Source organism: Crocodylus siamensis, chromosome 9 (genome assembly GCF_052110815.1).
Source record: "Crocodylus siamensis isolate JL-2025a chromosome 9, ASM5211081v1, whole genome shotgun sequence".
NCBI lineage: Eukaryota > Metazoa > Chordata > Crocodylia > Crocodylidae > Crocodylus > Crocodylus siamensis.
Genome location: NC_143403.1, coordinates 16,760,286 through 16,784,452, shown reverse-complemented (window position 1 = coordinate 16,784,452; position 24,167 = coordinate 16,760,286). Strand labels below are relative to the sequence as shown.

General features: G+C 42.3%; 1 protein-coding gene across 1 annotated transcript in view; it reads right to left on the bottom strand.

The window, feature by feature from the left end:
• The window catches only part of PEPD (peptidase D), a 215,007-nt gene that overhangs the window by 47,966 nt on the left and 142,874 nt on the right, over positions 1-24,167 (bottom strand). Inside the window, exon 11 of the mRNA XM_090063288.1 lies at positions 19,382-19,459. Coding sequence (XP_089919414.1) covers positions 19,382-19,459 — 78 coding nt within the window. The remainder of the gene's footprint in view (positions 1-19,381; positions 19,460-24,167) is intronic.

Below are 24,167 nucleotides of genomic sequence, written 5' to 3'. Positions count from 1 at the left end.
AGAACAGCTTCTACATAAAAGTCCTAACAGATGGATGGAAGGGGAGACCCTGGTTAACATGGTTTCCCTCACCATTTCTCTAGATTTTTGCATTTGGTTGTGATTTATTCTACTTACATCTAAGGCTGCTGACAGATGTTATAATAAAGATGCCATGGAATCTGATGCATGAGCCTAACAATTGCGATTCCCGCCATGCCACACATGCATGGCAGGAAGTGTCATGGTGGGATCTTGCATCAGGACCCATTGTGTTCCATATTGCAGGAGCAAGGGGAGCCCGGGATGGGGGCTCCCAGTGGAGGGAGTGCATGGAGCCCTTGGCTCCAATGCATACCTGAGGCTGGAGGGGGCCATCAGCTGATTGGGACTCCCAGGTGGGACAGCACACAGTGAGCCAAGGGCTCCATGCACTCCCTCAGCAAGCAGCCTGATCAGCTGCCTTAGGCTCCCCGCCAGGGAGGCACGCAGGACTCAAGGGCTCCAATGTGCTTCCCTGGCTGGGACACCAGCCAACCAGAGCTCCCAACCTCTGAAGCACAGAAGTTTCATTTAAGGTGTGACAGGAACCAGCCAGAAAGTTATTATATGTATTTTGTGTAATAACTTTGTGGCTTATTCCCTATTTTATTGCACTATTAATTGAAAGAACATGTGGCCAGGTCACTACTTAAGATGCGATTAACCAGTTAATTACTGAAGTATAACGTCAGTGAGGGGCCTAATAAATGATAACAATATAATGTAATATATTTTTAGCCACTTAAACTCTTACAAAACTTTATAGATCTCCTTCCTCAAAAAGTTAAAAACATTTGAGTACTTACATATTCACGTTCTAAAGTCCAAGGTTAATCTTCACTTTGTTTGTGGAAACAAGGTTGCCCTGATGCAGCTTAATTACAGTTACAAAATATTCCATAATTTCCCCCAGACTAAAAGGTTCAATTAAAGGCACGTATGGTTTAAATACAGAATATAATCAAAGTAACCAAAAACATAAGGCTAGCTGGTTTTTAACAGTACTGGTTTTCCTAAGCCTATTAAAAAGTCACAGACGTCATAAAATACTAATAAAGAAGTTTGAATTTTGATAATGATAAGGTTACTCCAGGATTGATTAATGGAACATCACGAGGTAAAAGGTACACTGGGATAAAAGGTAAATATCAGGTAATACAATTTGCATAGGTTGGATGACCTCTTATAAGAGGAATGTCTTCCAGAGACCGGGTATTCTTAGGGCAAGAAGATCATCCACACTAGACAGTTCAGTGAAAACATATTCAGAGTAAATTATATATCTGGGAATTACTGCTGCTTTTATGGGGGACAGATGGTATTTATCCATCAGTTAATGCTGAATGGCCAGGGGGCCTCTTGAGTCATGGGAAACAATCTGAAATATCACTTCTGTTGCAGGAAATTAACCTAAGTCTGAAAAGATCCTGTTTTTATAACTTCTTTTGCCAGGTTAAATAAGTGGCCAAATATATTTCTTCCAGGTATAAATGCATTTGTGAATTACAGTTCTTCCCTAAACCCCATGAAAAGTGATTTTAGAAACAAGCTCCTCAAATTAATTTCACCTACAATTATTCAAATTCAACATTAGGTGCCAATGGAGAAAATAGAAGGCATATTTTTAAGGCACATCCACAAGGTTGTATGTAGCTGCACATGTGATACATGCAAGTACCAGAATCATGTGTACTAGACTACTTACTAATATGTATACAGTTACCAAGTATGATAACTGCATAAAACATTGTATGCACAACTGTATGCCCATGATATTTAGCCCTACAAGGGATCCTAAGATCTACAGTTCACTCTATAAAGATCATTTCATGTACAGTAACATACCAAAAATCCCTAAAAGCTGAATTTTCACTCAAGAGAAATAGCCACTGCACAATTCTATAAATTATACACTTTGCTTATTAAACAAATGAGTTATGCCAAATGAACATTTTCCTGCTTCTTTTCAATAAGGCTAAATAGTCAAAAAAGGATCAATGGGTCAGACAGTTATTACATGCAAAGCTTCCCATTTTTCTTCCTTTAAAACAAAAATAGGGTTGCTTGTACCTGGTTTACATCTGTCCAGGCGAATGCGGCTAGGGTTTCCCATGATCACCACCAAACACACATTTAGTAAGAGTCTGCAGTGATTGCTACTCAGTGGAACAGGCAAAGAGTTTTGTGGGTGACAACTTTTACTGGACCAGCTGCATGGTTGGGGTAAAGTTAGAATGTTTTTGAAAGCAAGGAAATCTTCATCAGGTCTGCCATGTCTTGCATTCAGAAGTTTGTCCAGCTTTATCCCAATGATGCAGCTGGTCCAATAAAAGAAATCACCAACAAAAATTCTTGCATAATTCCTGGACAATCACTCCAACAGTACCAAACTACTGATCAGAGTATGCATGATTGGGTGCCTGGTTGATGAACTGATTTGACTGAAATCTTTGTCTGCTGAGGTTCCTCTGAAGAAATTACGGCTAACCTTGTTTGGCACGACACTTTAGAAAGGATAAGCAATGAACACTCTACCTGACCTTCTCTGGGGTGAAATCATGTGGTATGCAATGGTAACTCATGGTCACTGGGTTCAAGTTCCATTGTTGGTTTTCCCTTCTTACTATTCCCTATTAGTTTTTGGCCAGCTGGTTTTAAATTATTTCTTTCAGAAATAATAAGCAATAGAAGCCAATTACAAGACTTTTGGGAAGCAAGGACAAAGTCACCAAATTACACAAACTCCACTGTTTAATTTTCAGAACTCCCCACGCTGGTGCTAGTTCTGTATTCATGTACTTTATAATCTCCCTGCCCTCACACATTGCAAAATAATGTCAACATTATTAACTAAATCTGGACAATGCAAAGTATGAGAAAATCAGATAACCTTTCAGGTGCTTTATTGACAGACTGAATTGCTATGTATCAGCAATATAATGTTAGCCAATAAGGTCAAACAAAAGGTAGACTACCTCTACATCTGTTTTACCAGTAACCTTCAAAAATCATTAAGAACATTTTACTTTTCATTGACAAAAAATCCTGACATCACAATTTAAAATTACTTTGAACATGAACAGTAAGTCCAAAAGCAGCATGCAAATGGATTGTGTCGAACTCTGCAGGAACGACATGTAGGAAGGAACTAACAGATCTTCTCTTCTATGAACTCTTTCAGTCATTCAGTAGACGTTTAGAAGGTCCTAGGCACAAGTGAGAAGCACTAATCTAAGCTCTCCACATTCTATGTAGGTACATATCCTGTTCTGGGGAAAAAACATTCAAAGAACATCTTAGTAAGCCCTGTTGTCTTTTAAGGGAATTTTGGGTCCTATGTCATTTATATGACGGAAAACTATATTTGTTACTTACTATGGGCTTAACCATGACTACTTGGTTCATTAGTCACAGTGAATTGAAAAGATGAACAAGACATAGCCTTTATGACTTTCTCAGCATACTTTTACCACAAGGGTATATTCAGAATTATATTTTTGCTTCCAGATCCCGACAAAATATTCAGTGGTTTGATACTGCACTTAAATTGATTCCGAATCTTTGATTCTGAGGACAGCAGAGCACTTGGCATTAGTTTATATATGTAAGCTATAAAATGTAAATGGCCAGCATTCTTTTATCTACGCAGATTGCCAGAGATATTTATTGAAAGAAAGCAACATCTTCTTCTAAACAAATGTGGTAGGTTAATAGGCGCTCTGACATTTTGATTGTAAAAATCATTTTAATCTGCCATGCAATAAAGCCAACTGTGGCAGAATGGGATATTACAGAGTGAAGCAATGTCATCTTTAGTTGAAGTATCATAACAATTCCAATGATTTGTTAGCAACCAAACACAAGCCAGCAACTGACCTATCCATGAGATGAGGTCCCCTAGGCTTCTGTCTAAAAAGGTTAGGTAAAATTTTACTTCAAAGAGTTACTGCAGAAAAACAATCACCTTACTGAGAAATCGACTTTGAGTTGGATCGCCTCAAGTTCCATGCAAGAACAAATCGTTGTTTACTGTAGTGTTAAAACTAAAGAGCCAACACAGCTACAAAACAGATGGATTTTATTCTAGTTAAACATCAATTAAACCTTGTTCAGCCTCACTGAAGACCATGCACTGCTTGGACAAAATCTTACCCAGACTGTAACTGGTGAGAAAGTACAAGCTAGAAACATAAATTGCCACCTACACCCCAGGATGACTGGGTTTGCAGGAACGGCCCTTGTTGTACAATTGTATGGCCAGAGCACTGCTGCACTTCAGCAATCTACACCTGGTTAAAACAAAACCTCAGGGACCATTAATAGTTAATACAACTTAGAGCAGAGATACTGTCGCACAAGAGGATAAACAGACTTCAAGCTGGTCTCAGGATTGGTGACATAATGGCTTCTTTCTCTTCGTACAAAATGCAGCTCATTCACAGTCGAGGACTGTGCTCTCTGTGCACGCTAATCCTCTTCCAGTCCCAATTTACCTAACGGGACCTGGGTGTGTCCCTAAACCTTCATGCATCTGCTCTACCATGGAAAATTAAAATGCTAGTGCAAACTGTTACAGTAACAGTTATAGTTATAACAGCAGTACCAACCCAACCACTGGCTTTGTTGCCTAAATGTTTTCCAATGAAAGCAACATCAAGAATAAAAGAACTGGTTATCAGTCCATCCACCAATTAGCACCTACCACCTGGTTTCTTAGATGCATTAAAACTAAACAGTGGTGACTGGAAGAAGGGCAGTTAAAATAGTCCCTAAAAGAATATGGGGTGGGGTTGCAATATGATTGCCATAAGCTAGAGAATACAGAGTTAAATGTGACATACTCTACTTCATTCAGTAGAATCCTGAGTGGCTGGAAAATATTGATAAAGTAACACTAGTAAGATAACATCCCAAACCACAAAAAAGAATTAAAATAGCCGAAGGGAAAGTCCCACATAGCTCGATAAGGTTTTCCGGGCCAGACCAGTGTCTGCTTAGTGACGCAGAGAGCACAAGCTGCCAAAGAGCCAGGACACTGAAGAAGAGAAGACTATGTGACGCCAATGGGGAAGGTTCAGGAGAGCACAGAAACGGTACGTGGGAACCAGCTTCCCCAGCCATGCAGCGCCTAACTGTGCGACTGAAACTTTAGTTCTGTGAAAGGAATGGAGAAAGTGTGGTTTGGTGGAGCAGGAGCAGGATCACTTGTGAGTTGTGGAGAGAGGTGTCAAAAGCAGCAGGTACTAAGGCAATCTCTTAAACTTCCCCCTATTTCCAGTATGGCTGCAGAATACAGAAGTTCCTCCTTTCTTCCACAACTATTTGAAAAAAAATACAAGTTTTGGAAGTTCAATTTCATCTCATGGAGCGTGAATTCGAAGCCCCACTCTGGTCACCACTTCAGAGTGCTGGAAGCTAAGAATAATGCCACTAGTCACTGCTTTATTCTAGTCATTCTTTTTCACACCTAAAACATGAAAGTTTGTACTTGGTACAGTATTTCCCTGGCTTTCAATGTTTCTCTGTTATAGACCTATCAGAAAATAAAAGCCTGTGAAAAAAAGAAAAACCAACATTAAAATGAAATAACTCTCCTGTTTACCATGTCTGGTAGAGCTGCAGTGGTCACTTGCTGCAGGTCTTAACTTTCCAGCCACCTTGGTAACCTTACTGCACCCAACTTCTGGTGAGGAGCCCATATATTTGTTCTGGAAAAGCTTCTTCATCTTGCACAGCTGAAGCTTTGTAGGGTAAGAGGGCAGTACTATAGATAGCATGCCGTGGGGTGGGAGTTACGGCTGGTGTCTCTAGCTGCTGGTGACAGACTGTGGCCATGGTAGTGGCATGAGAAGCTGCAGGAGGTGGAGTGCCAGTGTTCTCTTTTGCACCTGACTGCACCAAGGCTGAATGCCTGACATTTCTAACTCTCCATTTTGAAATGGCAAACTCTTGAGCTGTGACTGACTGACTGGCATAGCATGAGCATGTCCAGCAGCAGCAGATAGAAAGGCAAGAGACCAAGAAGAAACCTGGTTGTCTCTCCATCAAACTGAGGCATCACCCCATTGATTCGGACCCAATGATAACACTAGAAAATTACTGTACAAAGCGAAAGATTCACCAACTGCTCTGAAACACCCGCTTTGCATTTAACTCATAGTAAGTACCTATACAAGGAATCTATTTCTAGATGTACTGCACACTCCCAGTTCCTTCTAAGTTGCATACATTCAGTACCATATTTATTCGGTACAACAGGTCAGCTTGTTTTTCTTTAGGTGCTAAAGTCTGAATTTGGGGTGTCTAATTTTCAGCACCTAAGTTTGCACATTTTGGCCTGTGTGTCCACATGGGCTGTGCAACTACTGGTGATCACAGAAGTGGGTGAAACGGCAGACCTTTGATTATTGATTTTTATTGTAAATACTACCAAACCCTCATAAATATGCAGAAGGTCAGTACTTCCAACTTGTGCCATGGGTAGAAGTGAGCCAGTGCCAGACCACTCATAAAGCAATACTTCATTTCATTTTTGACATGTCTCATGATTGTTCTTGGCTTTGAAACAGGCAATCCCAGAGTTACTTAACTCCATCAGCTTCCAAATAAATCTGTTAAGCAGAAACTACTATATACTACATATAGTTATATGCTGCAAGATGACAAATCAAGTTACCAGTCTTTCTGCAGATGGGGCTAAATGAGCAAGCCAAGCATGTACTAATCAATGCAGTAGTCAGTAATTTAGAACAATAGGGCTGAACAGTCATGAGCCAAGAGTGCTATCTGGCCAGCCAGAGGAGAGTGCATTGTTGCCTATTGGGAAATGGAGACTAATCTTCATGGCAGCACCTCAAGATAAAAATCTCTGCCTGCAACCGAATACCACTGAAAATGGGCAATGTTTCTTTCACAAAAGCCATTTAACTCTAGCCTGAAGTGTGGGGCAGGGTGGAAGACTGCAGCTTTACAAACTGCACTTGGGCTGCATGCAGGTGATGGATGATTCTATCAGTCATGATAGGAGGACTCCCAGCCCTGCCCTGCGTAGCAATTGGTATTTGGGGTAGGATGTGCAAGGGAAAGACTCTATGCACCTTCCCTCTGACTTGTGTACCTGCTTAACTGCCAGGCAAAATCTGCCCCTAGATTTATACTCTGCCATATCTGTGTGCTTCAGAACTACTGTTGGTTAAAATTTCTGACACCAAACTAGGAAACACAGTAAGCAATGAGCTATTTCAAAGAATATTTTGCACATAAGTTGCACACATTTGTATTAACCAAGAGGAACATTTAATTTTTGAGCATTTTGTTCAAAAATATTTTAAAATAATTGTTTTATTTAGTAGCATGAGGCCTCAGACACCTTTCCAATAGCATAAGGTCTCTACTGTGTGCACAACTCTTTTCTTACTTAGAGTAAAAATAAATATGAAAGATTGTATAAAAATGAAGGAAAAAAATAATTAAACACAGGGAAAAAAACAAAACAAATTAACCTGATATGGTTAGAAGACAATTAAGTTCAAACAGGAAAAGTAAAAAAGTTTAATTTAAAAAGAAAACAACCTTTTTATAGTAAAAGCACATTATTACCAGTGACCTTTGCTTTGGTTAGAATATGTGTACATTACAAGCAGTGTTCAAATGTAGAAGGTGGATTATCTGGTATGAACAAAAAACTAGTTAAATCAAAGAAGGAAATCAATTCAATAGTTACGTGAAATCTTTTTTTAATTTATATTCAAATTGAGATTTTGTGGATTGATAAAATTAATTTAGTCCAGATGCTCTAATGAAAAACAACTCAACAATTTTAATAAAAAATGTAAACTTGTGTTGCAGATTACATTAACTGATTTCAAGGAAATTTTTTTTAAAGAAACATAGCCTGCACTTCTGTAAGCAAACTTATTTCTTCATATTACCTTCTGAAACACAACAGTAACTAGTAACAAAAAAAGTTTCAAAAAGGTTAATAGTCCATCATATTTACTTATTTATTGCTACAAAGTTCAAAATTCATAAAAGTGCACAAGGCCAAGTATACTTTGTTTGACTATATAATATTAGTAATCTTTTACCTCTGAAATGTTCAAGTTTTGGGATTTTGCAGTTATCTTAAAATATTTTTAGAATATATACTTTGTTCTTTTAAAATGAACTCCATTAATGTCAAATTATGAAAGTTTGGGGGCAAAGTTATCCGATACAAAAGGACTGGTAGGATCTCACTTTTTAATACAACATTGCCCCCATCTGGACAAAACAATTTTGGTTTATAATGCGTGGCATTCATGTTGTAGCACTAACAATAAAAAGCAATACCCATGTCTAAAAGAAGCTTTGAAAAACTAATGGCAAATGTAACTTTACCTACCTCTTTAATATATCCATTTTTAAAGTTTATCTGTTTCTCCATTGGGATGAAAACCTGACAAAATACTCCCACTATTTTCCTTAAGCAAGTGACAGTAGTTCAATCCTCTAAACAATAGAAACGTGTTTTATCTTCACTTTCACTGACAGGGGAAGGATGGGGTGTCTGTCTGTTTGTTCACAAATTGTAATAAATTTATTTTGTGCAATTTTTAAAATAACCTGATGCACTATGAATTCAGTACATATGGGGTACATCCAGACAAGCATGCACGTACAGTCTGTGGTACTGCAAACCACATATGCCACACATGCAGGTGCTCATTGCACTGCAAATTTGCAGCACAGCAGTGGTTTCTTTTGATACCAGGAGATCCTGGTGTCCTGAAATCCCAGTCCTGAAAGAAGTGGGGTGGCACATGTGGTGGCAGTGTGCACCACACGCAACCAGAGCCTGGTCAGCCAGAGCTACACTCTGGCCGCCAGCTAGGCTCTGTGCACCCAAATTGTCACTGTAGCCCCGGGAGTCCCCAGGATCCCAAGTAAGGCTGCTGGGGCCAGCGTAGGTGCTGGGCCCAGCTTCTCTTACCCCACCCAGAGCATTTTTCCCTACACCAACCCCATGTGCAAAGGTATGAGCCAGGGCAAAAAGCAGCGGCACAAATTTGTGCCACTGCTTCCCCCCCCCCCCCCATAGCAACCACATAGCCCCCTGCCCCATAGCCCCTGCTCGTGGGAATGCGGTCATTTAGGCAAAAATATTCTGGTATTGTTTTTAATATTAAGATCCTATAGTGCATCTTCTTATGCCTAAAAAGAATGTATGCCTAATTTACAAAGTTAACTGTACTCTGTTTAGAAGGATTCAACTGGTATAAGCAAAAATGCATCAATATTCATGATCTAATTTTTGTTATATTATTCAAGGTGTCTTAATACTGTCCCATATGTTTTACCAGGCATTTACAGAGATCCATTTAATTACATGAAGTGCAATGTCTCATTTATTCATTCTACCCATCCTGCCAATTCTCATCTTTTTACTGGCAAGCTGTATAGCAGAACTTTAAAAGTCATTAGTAAAAAACATAATTTCTGGATTGGCAGCTGATGGAAATATTAGTGGGTAAATTAAGACAGGCATTCTTAAACAAAAAGCTATGAAAAACAAAAAACACTAGAAATAAAAGGGGAAAATAAAATTAATTTTAGAAAGGTATAAATTAAAGCTGTATTATGTACAAGCATAGGCAGATGCAGGACTTTAAAAAGGGGAGTGTGGGAATAACTATTAGGGTGGCTGCACCCATACCCCTGAAGCCTCTCCTCCACACCACATACTGGGAGAGGCAGGCCCTGCTGAGAGAGCAGCAGCTGGGGACAGGTAGCAAGTAAGAATTTCCCCTTCCTGCTCAATAGCATGTCCCTTTGCCTACCCACCACTGCCAATGACCCTAGCTGATCTGGGAACTGGGGGCAGGGCTCCAGAACTTGCTCTGCTTCCACCTCTGGACCTTCCTGCTGCCCAACCATTCCTGCTCCACTCCAGTTGGGGCTGCATGAGAAGGCAGGTTTGGCTAGGGACAGGGGCAGTGGTGGCAGCAGTAAGGAGGTTTTGCCTCCCTGAGCCTGCTCCTAGGTAGGCTGGGAACCAGGCAGGGAGGATGAAACTGCCTATTGCCTCTGTTGTCAAGCAGGGTAAGGTAGGGGATGTGTTGCTGAGCATGGAGGAAAAGGAAGGGGGCAGAATTCTTAGCTGCTGCTTCCATGGTGTCATGTGAAATGGGGGTACTATCACACCTTCTGGGTCTGCCCCTGCATACAAGCATATTTATATACAAAACACATGTGGAGTCTGAAGGCTTCACCTTGGTTCTGGTTGCAAAATGCTGCTAATACCAGCAAGGTAGAATTTGTCTCCATGCATCTATGGCACGATTTTCTTCCAGAAGACAAACTGTTTTGGCACCTTCTGGTGCCAATAGTTTTCTGATGCTTTAAAAATAGGTTTTTTTAATGCTTTAAAAGCAAAACATTAATAAAACTATCATGAATAGAATGTTCCTGCTGTATATTCAGATTTAAATTAGCACAATTTCTTTTCTGCAGCACAAGATTGCTTTCCACACTGCTCCTATCTTCTACTACAATTTGACTAAATGAATAATTAGTATTAGGTTATATAAAGATGGCATATTTAAAATGTCTAAATAGATAGATAAATTATGCCAAGGATGTGTTTTCATGCTGGGATACTTAGGATAAAAACTGTTATTTGAGTTTATAGCATTAATAAAACTTCTGTATTTAGTGCTTAAATGCTGAAATCTAAATGCTATAAAGCCTTGATTATTTTACTGACATCAGTAAAAGGGCATGGAAGTAGCTGCTTAATGATGGCAATGAAGTGGTGTGACAGGACAGCAGACTTCTTCATGAAAAATATTATAGCTCTTTCTAATACTTTCATTAAAATCAGTGAGCTGAACATAGAACACATTAAAAATGGTCAAATAAAAGGAAAAAAATATCACCAGAAACTCCAACATTCCCCCATTTAAACTTTTAAAGTTAATTTTATTATTATAAATAATATATAGCCCTGGAGAGAATACAAGGTTAACATTGTGTCTCTCAGGTCTGCTGCACTTCATAAGTGGTTGATGCTGCACTCTCATTATTTATGATTTCACCTGAGTCCGCCTAATGAATTACACCCTTGGATTTACTCCAGGGCTGGCAAGCACCTTCTATATAAACCTCTTCAGTCATCTGTTTTGCAGTCAGAGCCTAGTCCTGGAGACCTCAAGCATATAAAACTCCAGCCAGCTTCCCTAGGAGTTAGCGTACAGAAGGTATCTGCAGGATTCCATTCATCAAAACACATGGAGCTAGATGGGGGAGTTGCAAATGTCTCTGGAGTCAAGAGCTAGAAAGATCATTGTGTTAATATTGTGAGCTATGGGAGAGATTAAAAATGTTAAAGATATCGAACACTTGAAGCAGAATGTATTATTTTTAGTATTCTATAAAGCAATCCTAAAAATGTTATCAAATGTTTAAGGCTAAAAATACCTAGCTTCCTAAATGCTGAAATTGTGCTAGGGCACATTTATCAACAGCAAATAAAAAGGACCTGCAGCTTAAACTGCAGACAGAGAACAGTGTCTAGTAACAACAGCTACATTCTCTTGGGCGGCACTGGGAGCAGGGACGAGTTGAGATATATTTTCTATATGCATGAAAAATTTGGACCAGCATTGGCATCACACTGTACATTAGAATTATAGAATCATTTTCCTATTTATCAAATGTGGCAGGAACCTAGCTGGATCAATTTAAAAAAATCCCCAATGGATTCATAATAAAGCCTTTAGCAACTTGACAATAGCTGCAAACAAGAGCATGTTTTACTAAACACTATTCAACTAACTGAATGTGATGAACAGATTCTTTTGGATATTTCAAGTGAAAATGTGAAAGTTCACTCTTTCAGTTTTAGATTCAAAAGGTTTGTTAAGCTCATGATGCCATATGTGACTGTTGCCAGGCTACAGAGACACATGGACATATGCCTATCTACGTTATAGGGTGCAATGGAAAGAGAGAAGGAAGAATGGAAACCATGGGAGCACAGCATAGGAAATGAACATCTTGCTTGCTCTCTGAACCAATTTGCAAGTAATAAACATTCATGAAATGCAGGCATGTGCCTGCAGTAGCTCAGGCCAGGCATCAGGGGGCGCTAGAGCACATCCTTGGCTGCAGGGAAACTGCTGGGCGCCGTGGCCATCCGGTAGTAGCTTGAAGTGAACTAGCTGGGGGGGAGTTAGTTCCCCACTCTATCCCACTGGCATGGACATGAACTGGGGTCTGCCAGGCGCTGTGGGACTGGGGTGCAGATAAATGACGTCTGGCATGGCCCCTGAGGCAGGGAGGGGGTTATTCTCCCCTCTACCCCACCACACAGCTGGAGTCTGCCTGCCCTGGCTGCTGCAGGTCCCGCTCACTCCCTGCGCAGAGCAAATGGCAGGATAAGCCCCCTCCATCTAACGCTAGAGGGAAGGGGAAATAACCCCTCTTTGCCCCCTAGCCTAAGGGGCCCTGCCAGCCAGCCTCTGGCCGATCCCCCAACCCTGCCGCTGGAGCAGCTAAGGTGTAGGACCCTGATGGGGCAGCAGCCCCAGTCTTGGTGTCTGGGGAGTGTGAGCTTCTTCCTGGTGTGCGTGGGGGGGCGGGGGTGTGAACAGGGGGTCAGAGCTGCCACAGACTGCATGGGGCGGGTGGCAGCACCTGGGCTCAGAGGGCACCATAGGCCCCCAAATCCCTCTAGCACCACTGCCACGCACCCCATGCAGTCTGCAACAGATCTCCCCATGCACAGTGTGGCCAGTCTGCTGGTAAGAGGCTCATGCTCTAGGGCACCATGACAAGAGCAGCAGCCCTCATTAGAGCCACTCTCCTCTCATCACTCCAGGGCAGTGCCAGAGGCCAGCCAGCATGGCCCCCTTAGGTGGGGGTCAGGGAAGGGGGTTATTCCCCACTCTGGCCCCAGAGGACCACAGCAGGATCTGCTAGCCTCAACTGCCACCACTCACTCCCTGCAGGGAGGGAGCAGCAGAATAAGTCCCCTCCACCAGACACTGGAGGGAGGGGGGAATAACCCACTCTCCCTGCCCCATGCCTAAGGGGGCCATGCTGGCCAACCTTTGGCCCAACCCGCACTGCAGCAAGGGGGAAGCGACCCTGATGGGGACTGCAGCCCCTGTCACGGTGTCCTGGAGTGTGAGCCTCTTCGTGGAAAGGGAAGGGGAGGCGCACTGAAGGTGGGGGCACACTGCAGGTGGGGAGAGCTGCTGTAGACTGCACAGGGCAAGTGGCAGCAGCACTAGGGAGGCTTGGGGGTCTGTCCCCCTCTGAGCCCTGCTCTCCAGTTTGCAGCAGCTCTGACCCCTGCTCATGGGCCCTCTGCCAGGAAGAGGCTTTTGCGCTCCCCAGATACCAGAACAGGGGCTGCTGCCTCACCAGGGCCCAGTGGCAGGGTCAGGGCCCAGCCAGAGGCTGGCCGACATGGCCCCTTAGGTGAGGGGGCAGGGAGGGGGGTTACTTCCCCCTCCCCCCAGTGTCTGGTGTAGAGGGCAGGAAGGGGCTTATTCTGCTGCTCCCTCCCTGCAGGGAGCAAGTGGTGGTGGTTATGGCTAGCAGATCCTGCTGTGGTCCCCTGGGGGCAGAGGGGGGGAATAACCTAAGGGTTGGTGCCCAGCCAGAGGCCAGCCTGCATGGCCCCTTAGGCAAGGGGGCAGGGAGGGGGGTTATTCCACCCTCCCTCCAGTGTCTGGTGTAGGGGACATGAGGGGGCTTATCCCACCGCTTGCCCCATGCAGGGGGTGAATGGCAGCTGTGGCAGATGGATCCCACTGCGGACCCCTGGGGGCAGTGGGGCTAGAAGGGAGAATAACCTCCCTCCCTGACCTCTCTGCCTCAGGGACCATGCCGGTTGGCCTCTGGCCATGCTCTACCACTGCAGCAGCAAGCAGGGAGCACCAGGCAGACCCCAGCCTGGGAATTATACCCCCTCCCTGGCCAGTTCACTCCAAGCTACCTGGCCAGCCACTAACATATCCCTGCCGCTGGAGGCATGCAGGTCTGTGCTGGTGAAATGTTGGAGGGGGGCAGGGGATAGCAATAAACCTCTTCCCTGATCCATCCTGGGGCCAGCCTCTGGCCAGGCCACTGCCCTGACTGTCCCTGCCCCACCTAGGGAGCAGAGGGGCATGGTCAGCCCTGCTCCACTGGAACAGAGAGCACAGCATAGCCCAGAGAACATGCTGGGATGCTGGGGGATTCTGGTTTAACTTAAACCAGGAAGGGGTCTGAGACATAAGTTGCATAAATCAGTCTGAGTTCAGTCAGTTAAGTCTGATTCAACCAGGTTTATCTCACACTGGTTTCAGCCACTTTGAAATGGGTTTATGTGCACTGAACTTAAGTTCTGTTACAGGTTTAAACCAGTTTCTGATCACTTAAACCGGTTTATGTGTAACTTCTGTCCCTAGCCATCAGGTCTCAGTATACTAGGCTCCAAATAATAAGCAGAACATTTGGGGCCCAATGGATCTCATCCTCACCATATCAGGTGCCACCACCTCCGGAAAGCTTCTTCTTCCTTCACTCTAAACTTTCTATTTTTCCCCCCTCCTTCTTGCATCACAGCCTTTTTTGCCAGTTGCCCCCTTTCCCCAAAACTGCCCAGTGTCCCAGGCTACAACATTAGTAAGAAGAGAAAAAAAAACATGCGCAGGAGGATCAACATTAAGCTTGTTGGAATAAAATGGAAACGTTTCACAGGAACATTTAGTGAAAAAGGTTTCTCTGCTCCAGGGTTGAATTTCTCATCAAAACCAGAGTGAGAGGAGAAAGGAAGAGGAGAGAAGGAGATTCACTTGAGAAGGGTCTTGAGCCAGAGTTTCCCATATCCTTGGGGAGTATCCCAATTACTGTTTCACAGAGTCAGTCTCTTTCTTTCCCTCCTTCCCTGGTCCAATAAATATTAAATTTATCTATTCATACAAAGTGAGTGCATGTGTGGGGAGGGCTGGGGAAGAGCCAAGGGAAGAGAGAAACTCACTCTAGAAAGGGAAGTATCCTGACTCCCTTGCTATTGGCTCTTTCCACTGAATGTGGGAAGTTCTAGTCACTGGTGTGAATACTAAATTTGAACATGGGTCTCCTATATCTAAGGTGAGCACCCTGCCCATCTGGGTCACAGGCTATTCTTAGGTGGGCTTGTTTTTTGCAAAAAACTTCAGAAGGTCTTGGGTTCATCTGGAATAGAGCAGGAAAAAATTGTGAAATTTACAATCAAAGAAGAGCTTTTGCCTAGCTCCAAGCCCTTTTTGTACAATAATCTCTCTCAATCCTCCTTGCTCATGCCTTCCCTTTTTCACTTTCAAAATCATTACCACAGCCTACCTACAGGAATAGCAGGTATTTTATGACAAAGTAAATGCTGCAATATCCTAGCATAATGTAACAAATTTTAGCCTTCAACTCAATTTCTATTCATGCTACTGTGGGTTGAAGATGACTCAAGAAAATCAGTTTTTGTAGCTTAACTTGTCTTTGTGTTATCACAGTGGATTGCATTTGTAATATATTGATTTGATAACATTTTGGGTATAAATATATATTTTAAAGTAAATTTTAAATTATCAGACTTGCAGTACTTTTTCGTGATTTGTGTGTAAAGTCAGCCTATGGTTTGCTTGCATGACCTTTGTGACTCTATGAATAATATATGCTTGCTTTATGAAAATAGCTATTTCTGGTAGGCCATATTGATTCACTTGTTCACCATGTGGATGTTAATTTAAAATATATGAACATGTATATGGAATGCTGGTTTGCCTTAATAGTGGATATTTACAGCTAATGTAATGTGCTGGTTTATAAATGAATGTATCAATCTATAAAGTATATAGATGTCTCCAAAAAAATACAATACATTGATTGTATGTATGACTTCATATACTTTATGCAAACCTGTTACTGTGCTGATTTCCCTCCAGAAAAGTCACACAACAAAACTTCATTTGCGTTTCCTTATGGTGCATCTGAATATATGTAAAAAGCATTAATCATTAACTGCATTAAAGAAAGAAAGCATGTGTTTAGTTGTTATGTGGAACCAAAAGAATGGGTCCTCCAAATCAGGTTTTTCAGGATTCAGATGCTTCACTGCTTACTTTAGTATTGTTTACTATGTAATAAGATTGAACAGCTCATTTTTGTAACTTACAGACAACTACAGTAATTAAATGATTTTTAAAAGGAAAAGTCTACCGAAGAATATTTCATGCAAATCTTGCTTTTCTTTCCAAAGTGTACTTCAGATCTTGTAAGATTAATTGAACAAGCTATACACCAGTACCCATACACTGGCATTCTTACTTCTCTCCAACTAACAAGGAAGAAGCCCTATTTTCCCCCTAAGCTCAAGTGTTATTTTGCAGGGCTTCCCAAACTTTTCCAACAGGGGGCCCCCGGTAGCCAATAAAAAATTCTATGGGAGTTCGTCAATGCCATTAAAGTAATATTAGAGTAAAAATGTTACACTCTGTGTATGTTTGAGGATTTTCACACTTGGAGTATGCACCATTTTCTATTTGCCAGTCTACAAAAAAGGCCCATGATTGAAGCAGAACTATTGGTAAAAGTATTGCTCAGTGTTCTTCAACTCCTAAGGAAATAATTATTCCAAAATGAAAACTTACAAATTTGCAACAGCACACAGCAAGGCTCCCTGTGGCTATAATAAGATGCACTGTGATGAAGTAGGATAGCTTAAGAGTTTTTAAAGTGCTTCCTACAAAACCACCCAATGGCCCTTGGGATGCATGCACATGTGTTTAAAAAATGATTTTTGTAGAGCTCTGTTAAACCATCTCTGACAGCCTCCTGTTAGTGAGGATCTTCCACCTCAGAGCAACAGATTATACAGGGCACTACAGACTGACAACCTATATAGTCACAAAAGAAATATAAGTAGCATCAGGGAAGATCTCTATGAGAATTACTGACCTGCCCATTACTCAAACCTCATTTACATCTTGATTATGAAACATGATTAAGGTTGGATTTAGCTAACATGTATGAGCTACAGAGGCCTAAACTGGAAACTCTTCTTAATGAAGATGCAGGATAACACTTTGGTTATGTGCATGAGTAACTGCCCAGTCTTCTCCTCAGGTGAGAACACAACCAGTTAACACTGAGCTTACAATATTACACTGCAGCCAGCCTAAGGAAAAGGGAGTTTCAGTGAGGATTAGCTAACATGTATTAGCTAAACCCAATTGAAACTTGAACATATTTACTTCATAGTGAAGCAGCATTCACTCTCAGAAGGTAATTCAAACTGCAGACCAATCTTTGTCTCTTTGCTGAGACTGCTCCAACAGATCACTAACTGTGGTAACTATAGCATGGGGTCATATTTTCCAAAGGGACAGGTCTTTTGGAATTATATTAAAATTGATGGGTTTGGGGTTTGTAAATCACTTAACTTTGGAAGATCCAGTGAATTCAGCTGAATCTCAGGTCCACTGAAGAGAATGAAAAATCTCTCTCTGGGTTTCAGTGGATTTCAGACCAGCCTTTAGGAAGGTATTTTAAAAGTTCACTAACCAGCCATAGAAGATGTGCAAGGGTCATAAACTAGGAGGCTCTGACTTAGAAATCTCAATAATATTTGCCCTGCTCTTTTAAAAACACTTTTAGCTGAACTATAAATGTAGGATGTGATAAAACATTTGGGAATTCTTCAGTAGCTTTTCTATGATTTTGTAAGGGCTGTACACTGCCATTTGGAAAACACTGATATAATGGATTAGCTACTGCACTATCATACTCATATATCTTCCTTAATCCTATTAGCCCCTAAGACATGATAAACTTCTTGTATTATGCCATACCCTCTAATATGAGATGATGACAAACCAGAACTATGGAACAGCAATAAATTTTATGAATAGTATTAAATGGCTTTCATACCAGACAAGGACAATACACAGTATCATTTTTTTGTCTAATGCATGTTTAAATTTTTATATCCTGTTCATGAAGAAATTACCTACCTTGTTCATTCTGCTGCATCTGCAGAAGTGCCCACAATATTAGCCAAAGAGGTATATTTTTCATCTGGGACTCAATTCTCTTCTATAATAAATTTGTAGCTTATTTTGGGTAATATTAATTTGTTTTCCTTAACACCTTTGCAAACAACTGCAAAAATTATACACCTGCACAACTTTTGCATAAGCTATAGGGAGCTATCTAATAGATGTTCCCCATGTAAGGCTCATCTCTAACTCACTCAGAACTAATTATAGGTAAACTTCTCCTTGAGAATGTAATCCCTTGTCCTAGTTATGTACAGTGTAAAAGATATCTTTGTTAAAATCATGTACACACATCTTTTGTATTTTATAAAATTGCACTTTCTGATTTGCATCATTTACTAAGTGATTTTATTTGCACTGTGTATCTACAGAATTGTCATTAAAGCAATGTTAGAACACTGTTAGTTGTGCAAACATGCCACACAAAATAAACCCATAAATTTCACACAGGAATTCACAGTGTTGAATTCTGCCCTGTTGTGGTCCTTCTGAGTTTCTTTGCAACAGGAGAACTACTTTATTATGTTTCTCTAGTCAAAAAACCCGAGTGAAATCAAAGAGATGGTATTCTGAGTGGTGCCTGGAGTCTAAAAAGTTTGGGAACCACTGCATTAATGTATGTGAAAACTGGATACATTTGGGGAGCTGTGAAATTCTACAAGTGATTTCAACATGGCAATGAGCATAGTCTGAGAAGACATTTTTAGAAAGATTTTTACACAGACTCCTTGAATCACTGAAGTCAGAATGGATTTACACCAGGGGTGACTTTGGCCTCCTAAAGCATTTGCACAAACATAACTCCAAATAAAATTCAGACTGGTACGACTGGATGCACAGCAGCAATTTCGGAAATCTAGGGTATGTTTCAATATGATTTAATGCTTAAATTCACCACAATGAACTACAGCTCTGAGCCTGAACTAACCTGCAGATTCAAAACCTCAGCCTCGAGCTTCAGAATACAAACTAAGATCTAAATTTTGCAGATTGGTCTTTATCTCTAAAATGCTCCCAACCAAAACCCTAGACCTAATTATCTCTGAACAGGGTGTCTGAATACTGGATCTCCCCCATGCTTCCTCCCCCTCATGCCAGATCCCAGAACTTCTGGAGAAATAAAGAGCACTGCACATAAGCAAAAACAGTTCATGTTTGACCTCCCACAGCTATAGTCCAAAAATGTGAGCCTTAACCCTCATATGGCCATCTCTTTACTCAAACTAAAGATGTATACAATGCTGTAGGTGATCCTTATCGTTTCTTTGCTGCTAAAATAAACCCGATGCTTTACTTACCACAAATCACCATCTTCAATAGTCTTATCATTTGGAGCTCCAGCATGTCCATAGTGTAAAACAGATGAGTTTTCTCCACTGATATTAAAAACAAAGCACAATAGAATGAACAAACAGCCAAAATAAACACAAAGGGAGAGAAATGCAAGATACAGTTTCCTTTAAATATCATTAGAGTAATGAAATTTTAAGTACATTGTGATCTACCTAAACTGATACAGAACTGGCCTTAGAAGCAGAACCCCAACTGTATACCTTGCAGGCAGCAGAGTGGGTGGTAAGTGTGACTGGGAGTTGGAGCTGAAGCCCCATACGCTGGAGCAGGAACTGCCCAGCTGCAGCTTCCCCCCTGCCTGGCTTCCCCACATTACCCGTCGCCTGGACTGGTGCAACAGGGACAGGAGCAGGAACGGCCGAACACTACTCAGGCAGCTGCAACAGCACCCGACCAGGAAGCTGCGGGTACTGGCTAGGATGGTCCTGCCTGGCACGTGTGGACTGAGGTGCCCCAGGCAGACATGGAGCAGGGCTCAGGCCCAATGGGAAGCACCACAGGGGCAGCCATGGGACAGACAGGAAGAGGGGGGCAACTGCACCTGTACTACCTGAGTGAGCTCTCCCCTGCCCCCCCCCCCCCCCCATTTCTCTGCCCTCACTGCTGGCTCCTGGGACTAGGTGTGTGGGCAGCCCCCCCCACCTTTCACCTTCCACACACACCACTTGCCCCCCATAACCCCTCCCACAATATACAAGAGTAAGGCTTTATTTTGAGCTATTATCCAATTGCCTCTATATACACTACTCCAAAAAAAAAAAATCAGGACAAAGTTATTTTTTTAAATAAAATTTAAATGTGTTGTAGCACTTGTTTGATTTTCAGTATGATTTTTTTTTTTTTTTTACACCTACGATTTGTTAAAATCGTATCTTCTGAGAGATTGTGCATGTGTGGCTTTCAACAACTCACCAAAACTCATTAAGTGGCCCTCCAGCTGAAATAATTGCCCACCCCTGATCTAGGCTGTATAGCATAATAAGCTTTTTGCAGTAGAAAGAATGTAAATTAGCTTTCACTAGAGTTCCAGGTATGTTATGGTGATGACACAGCAGCCATTTTTCATCCTGGACCCATTTATTTCCTTACAGAATTTCTTTAATTTTTAAATGCATCTCCCCGCTCAAGGTTAAATGTTGCATAGACATAAAACTGAGCATCTCTGCTTGGGTAAGGTTTGGCATATTTAATGACTTCCAAGGAGCTACTGGTCCTGGAAAAATGTAGATGTCCAAGTGAGTGGCTCCAGCTCACCTGCAGCGTGGTTACGTATGAGCCCTAGTAGAATGAATACGTTCCATGCTGTTATGGGAATATTTTCACAGTAGTAATACAGGGCATAACTGTCATTTCTTAAAAACTTTTTGTAAAATAAAAATAAAGCCATCCTCCAACTGTGAGAAAACATGTTTATTCTGAAAAACCAGACTAAACAAACTGCTGAATCACAAGGAGGTACAGAAGTCTCCAGCGGAGTGCTGGGCCTTGTTCCACTCTCCTAAAAACTTCATGATCCATGCAGTGACCTATTTTTGGTTTTAGTGTATTGTCTTGTGTGTTACTATTCCTTTAAGCCCATCAAACATCAAGTTAAATGATAGCTAGAGAGCTCCAGGTCCACTGAATTTCATTTTGCCAATTCTCCTCAGATATCCTGTACTTCAAGTAGGCAAAAAATTATTCCATAGCCAAAAAGACACGGCAGAACAGATATATGGTAGCATTCGTCTGACCTCTCACACTCAGCTGCCAATCTGTGTCTAAATCTTTCTGGTTACACTGTTCAAATAGGTTTTTCTCAATGACAGCAAGATAGCTTAACAGGATGGGTGACATTCATCTCAGGCTTAATTCCAGTGACTTCTGTGGGGTAGCATGAGTGGTAAATATGTTCCTTTGACATACTTCTGAAACCAAAATTTTTAGAGCTATATGCTCACAATTAGAAAAAATGAAATTACACATACATTATTACTAAACGTACATAGTTGTTACATTTGCAAGTTGTGGCCAATCAGGTTTCTAACTGCTCATTTGCACAAGAAAGTATTATAACTACACATGGAAAATCATAGTATTTGCTTTTCAAGATTTCTGTACGTGCAGTCTAAATCTCTTGTTCCTTCAAAATAATTAATTTTTCCTTCCTAAGGATTTTCATGTAAACACCTGCTGCAATAAGACAGTGAAATAAGACACCAGAGAGCTGCAAGATCAATTTATAGGAGAAGGAATTATGTACATATAAATAACATATATTTTTGTGCATATAAATGTACATTAAGGTTGTAAATTCAAGTAATCAGAAGTTATGAGCCTTCAGAATTAGGGTAGTATTCTGGGCGTGACAGTCCAACTAATTGAACCAATTCTCCACGAGTGGTCACTAATTGAATGTTCCTCACTTTTGGGATGCCTGACTTGAGACCCCAGACTCTGATCTGTGGAACTGATGAGAACTCAGAGCTGCACCTAAAATCAGTGAGCTATGACATGAACATAAAAAGTTCTGCATACAAAAAATGCTAAGATCAAGAAACAAGCATCTCAAACTGAGTGCCCAATGCTGGTGAGACATTATTGGCCTTACTCTCGTCACACCTTATTTACTCATATGTAAAATGGAGCCACTTACACCCCTTCACCTTACACAAGTACAAAAATGTATTATTCAATGTTCATGAAGTACTCCAATGTTTTAGCGCTGCTGGAAAACTCGTGAGGGAGTTAATACGTCTGTGTTCAAACAGTGCAAATATTGTACAGTTAATGGGACTAAAGAGCATGCATTGAACAGAGACAAAAAACCCCCTAGCTGCTCATTTAGTGAACTCTATTCATTCTGTACAAAGAACGAGGCAGGAGTCCTGTGGAACAACAGTATATGAGCATGACATTAAAGACAACTAAATAATGCATGAACACAAGAGGGGAGAATCAAGATGCACAGATAACCAAAATTCTGACATCTCCTAAACTTGGAGAGTTTAACTTTGCAACCTTTATAATGTTCTTTTCCGCTAGGAATAGAAGTTGCACATAAACCAGTTCAAGTGATCAGAAACTGGTTTAAACCTGTAACAGAACATAAGTTCAGTGCACTTAAACCAGTTTCAAAATGGCCGAAACTGGTTTGAGATAAGCCTGGTCAAATGTAGTATTAGACTTAAACCGATTGAGGTCAAACCAGTTTATGGAACTTGGGTCCCAGGCCCCTTCCTACTTTAAGTTAAATCAGAGTCTTCCAGCATCCCAGCATGCTCTGCTGGGCTGGGCTGGACTGTCTGTTCCAGCCATGCAGGGTTGGCTCCGACCCTCTCCTCCCTAGTCAGAGCACTATCACAGCATCGGCTGGCTGAGAAAGGGGTGGCGGTGGAAAACCCTGCTCTGGAGCGTGACTAGTTCTGCCTGGCAGGGGGCAGCAGCCCTGCCAGGCATCCCCAGCTCCCCATCCCCCTCACTGCTCCAGTGGCAGGAACGGGTGTGGGACAAGACCCTGGTAGCCTGAGGGGGAGTGGGGCTTTAATCCCCCCATTGCAAGTGGGGGTGGTACAGGCATCAATAGGCTCTGTTTGTACACCCAGGACCACACTGGCCAGACACCAGTAGCCTGAGAGGAAGGGGTGATTTAATCCCCCCATTACAGGCAGCAGTGGCACAGGCACCAAGCCTGGGCTGAGTCCCTATGAGGAGCAGACAGCTGATCATGGGGAGGGGCCGGGAGGCAGAGCTAGTTGCAGCAACATTGCCCAGGCTGGGGTAGCCACAGGGGATGGGGGTCAGCACCCACTGCCTTTTGCCTCCAGCCCCATGTGGGAGCCATAGTTTGCAGATGGGCTGCAGCTATAGCATAGCTCAGCAAGCCCACCCTCTCCCTCCAGCAGTGGCAGCAGAACAAACCATTGTGACAGGTGGAGGTGAAGCACCTGTCACCTGCTGCCTGCTTGGGGCAGGCTGCTCCAGGCCGGGGACATGGGCTGGAGCGGGGGTAGGCAATGGACAGCCACAGCCTGATTCAGCCCCATGGCCCAGGGGTGCAGGCAGCAACTGGCTCCCTCTCCCTGTGGTGGCACTGACCATCATGGTGGGTAGAGGTGAGGCACCTGTCACCCACCGCCTGCTCAGTGGTGTTAGGCACTCTGGGAAGACTGCTGCAGGCCAGTCGTCGCCTACACCCCTGGGCCATGGGGCTGGGCCTGACTGCAGCAGTCTATTGCCTCCCCCTGTCCCTATCCCGCAGCAGGCCAGGGTGGGGGGTTTTAAACTCCTCCCTGATAATACTCGGGCCTGCCCAGGCCTGGCCATGCCATTTCCCTCAGCTTAGTTTCCCTCCGGCTGAGGGCTTGCTCTAATACCCCCTGGCTTCTCACCTGAACCACTGGAGGCATGTGCTTGAATTTCTGGAGTCAAAAGTGAATGTCTATTCACTTGCAAGTTAGTTCAATCTATGCATCTTAGACTAATCTGCAAAGACTGAATTAATTCAGGCTCTGGGTTTCTGAATGTCTGTCCCTAGCTTTAAAGTTGTGTTGTATGGGTCCATGTGTGCACATATGCATGTTATTTCCTACTCTGTAAAACAAACAAACAGGATGTTTCTCTCCAAAAACAGAACACATGAAAGCCATCAGGGTGCAACTGACCTCCACATGGTAGCTGAGTAACTGATAGCAGCAAGAAGTTATCATGTTGTATGTGGACCAGAACTAGAGAAGGGTGATACATTCCTAT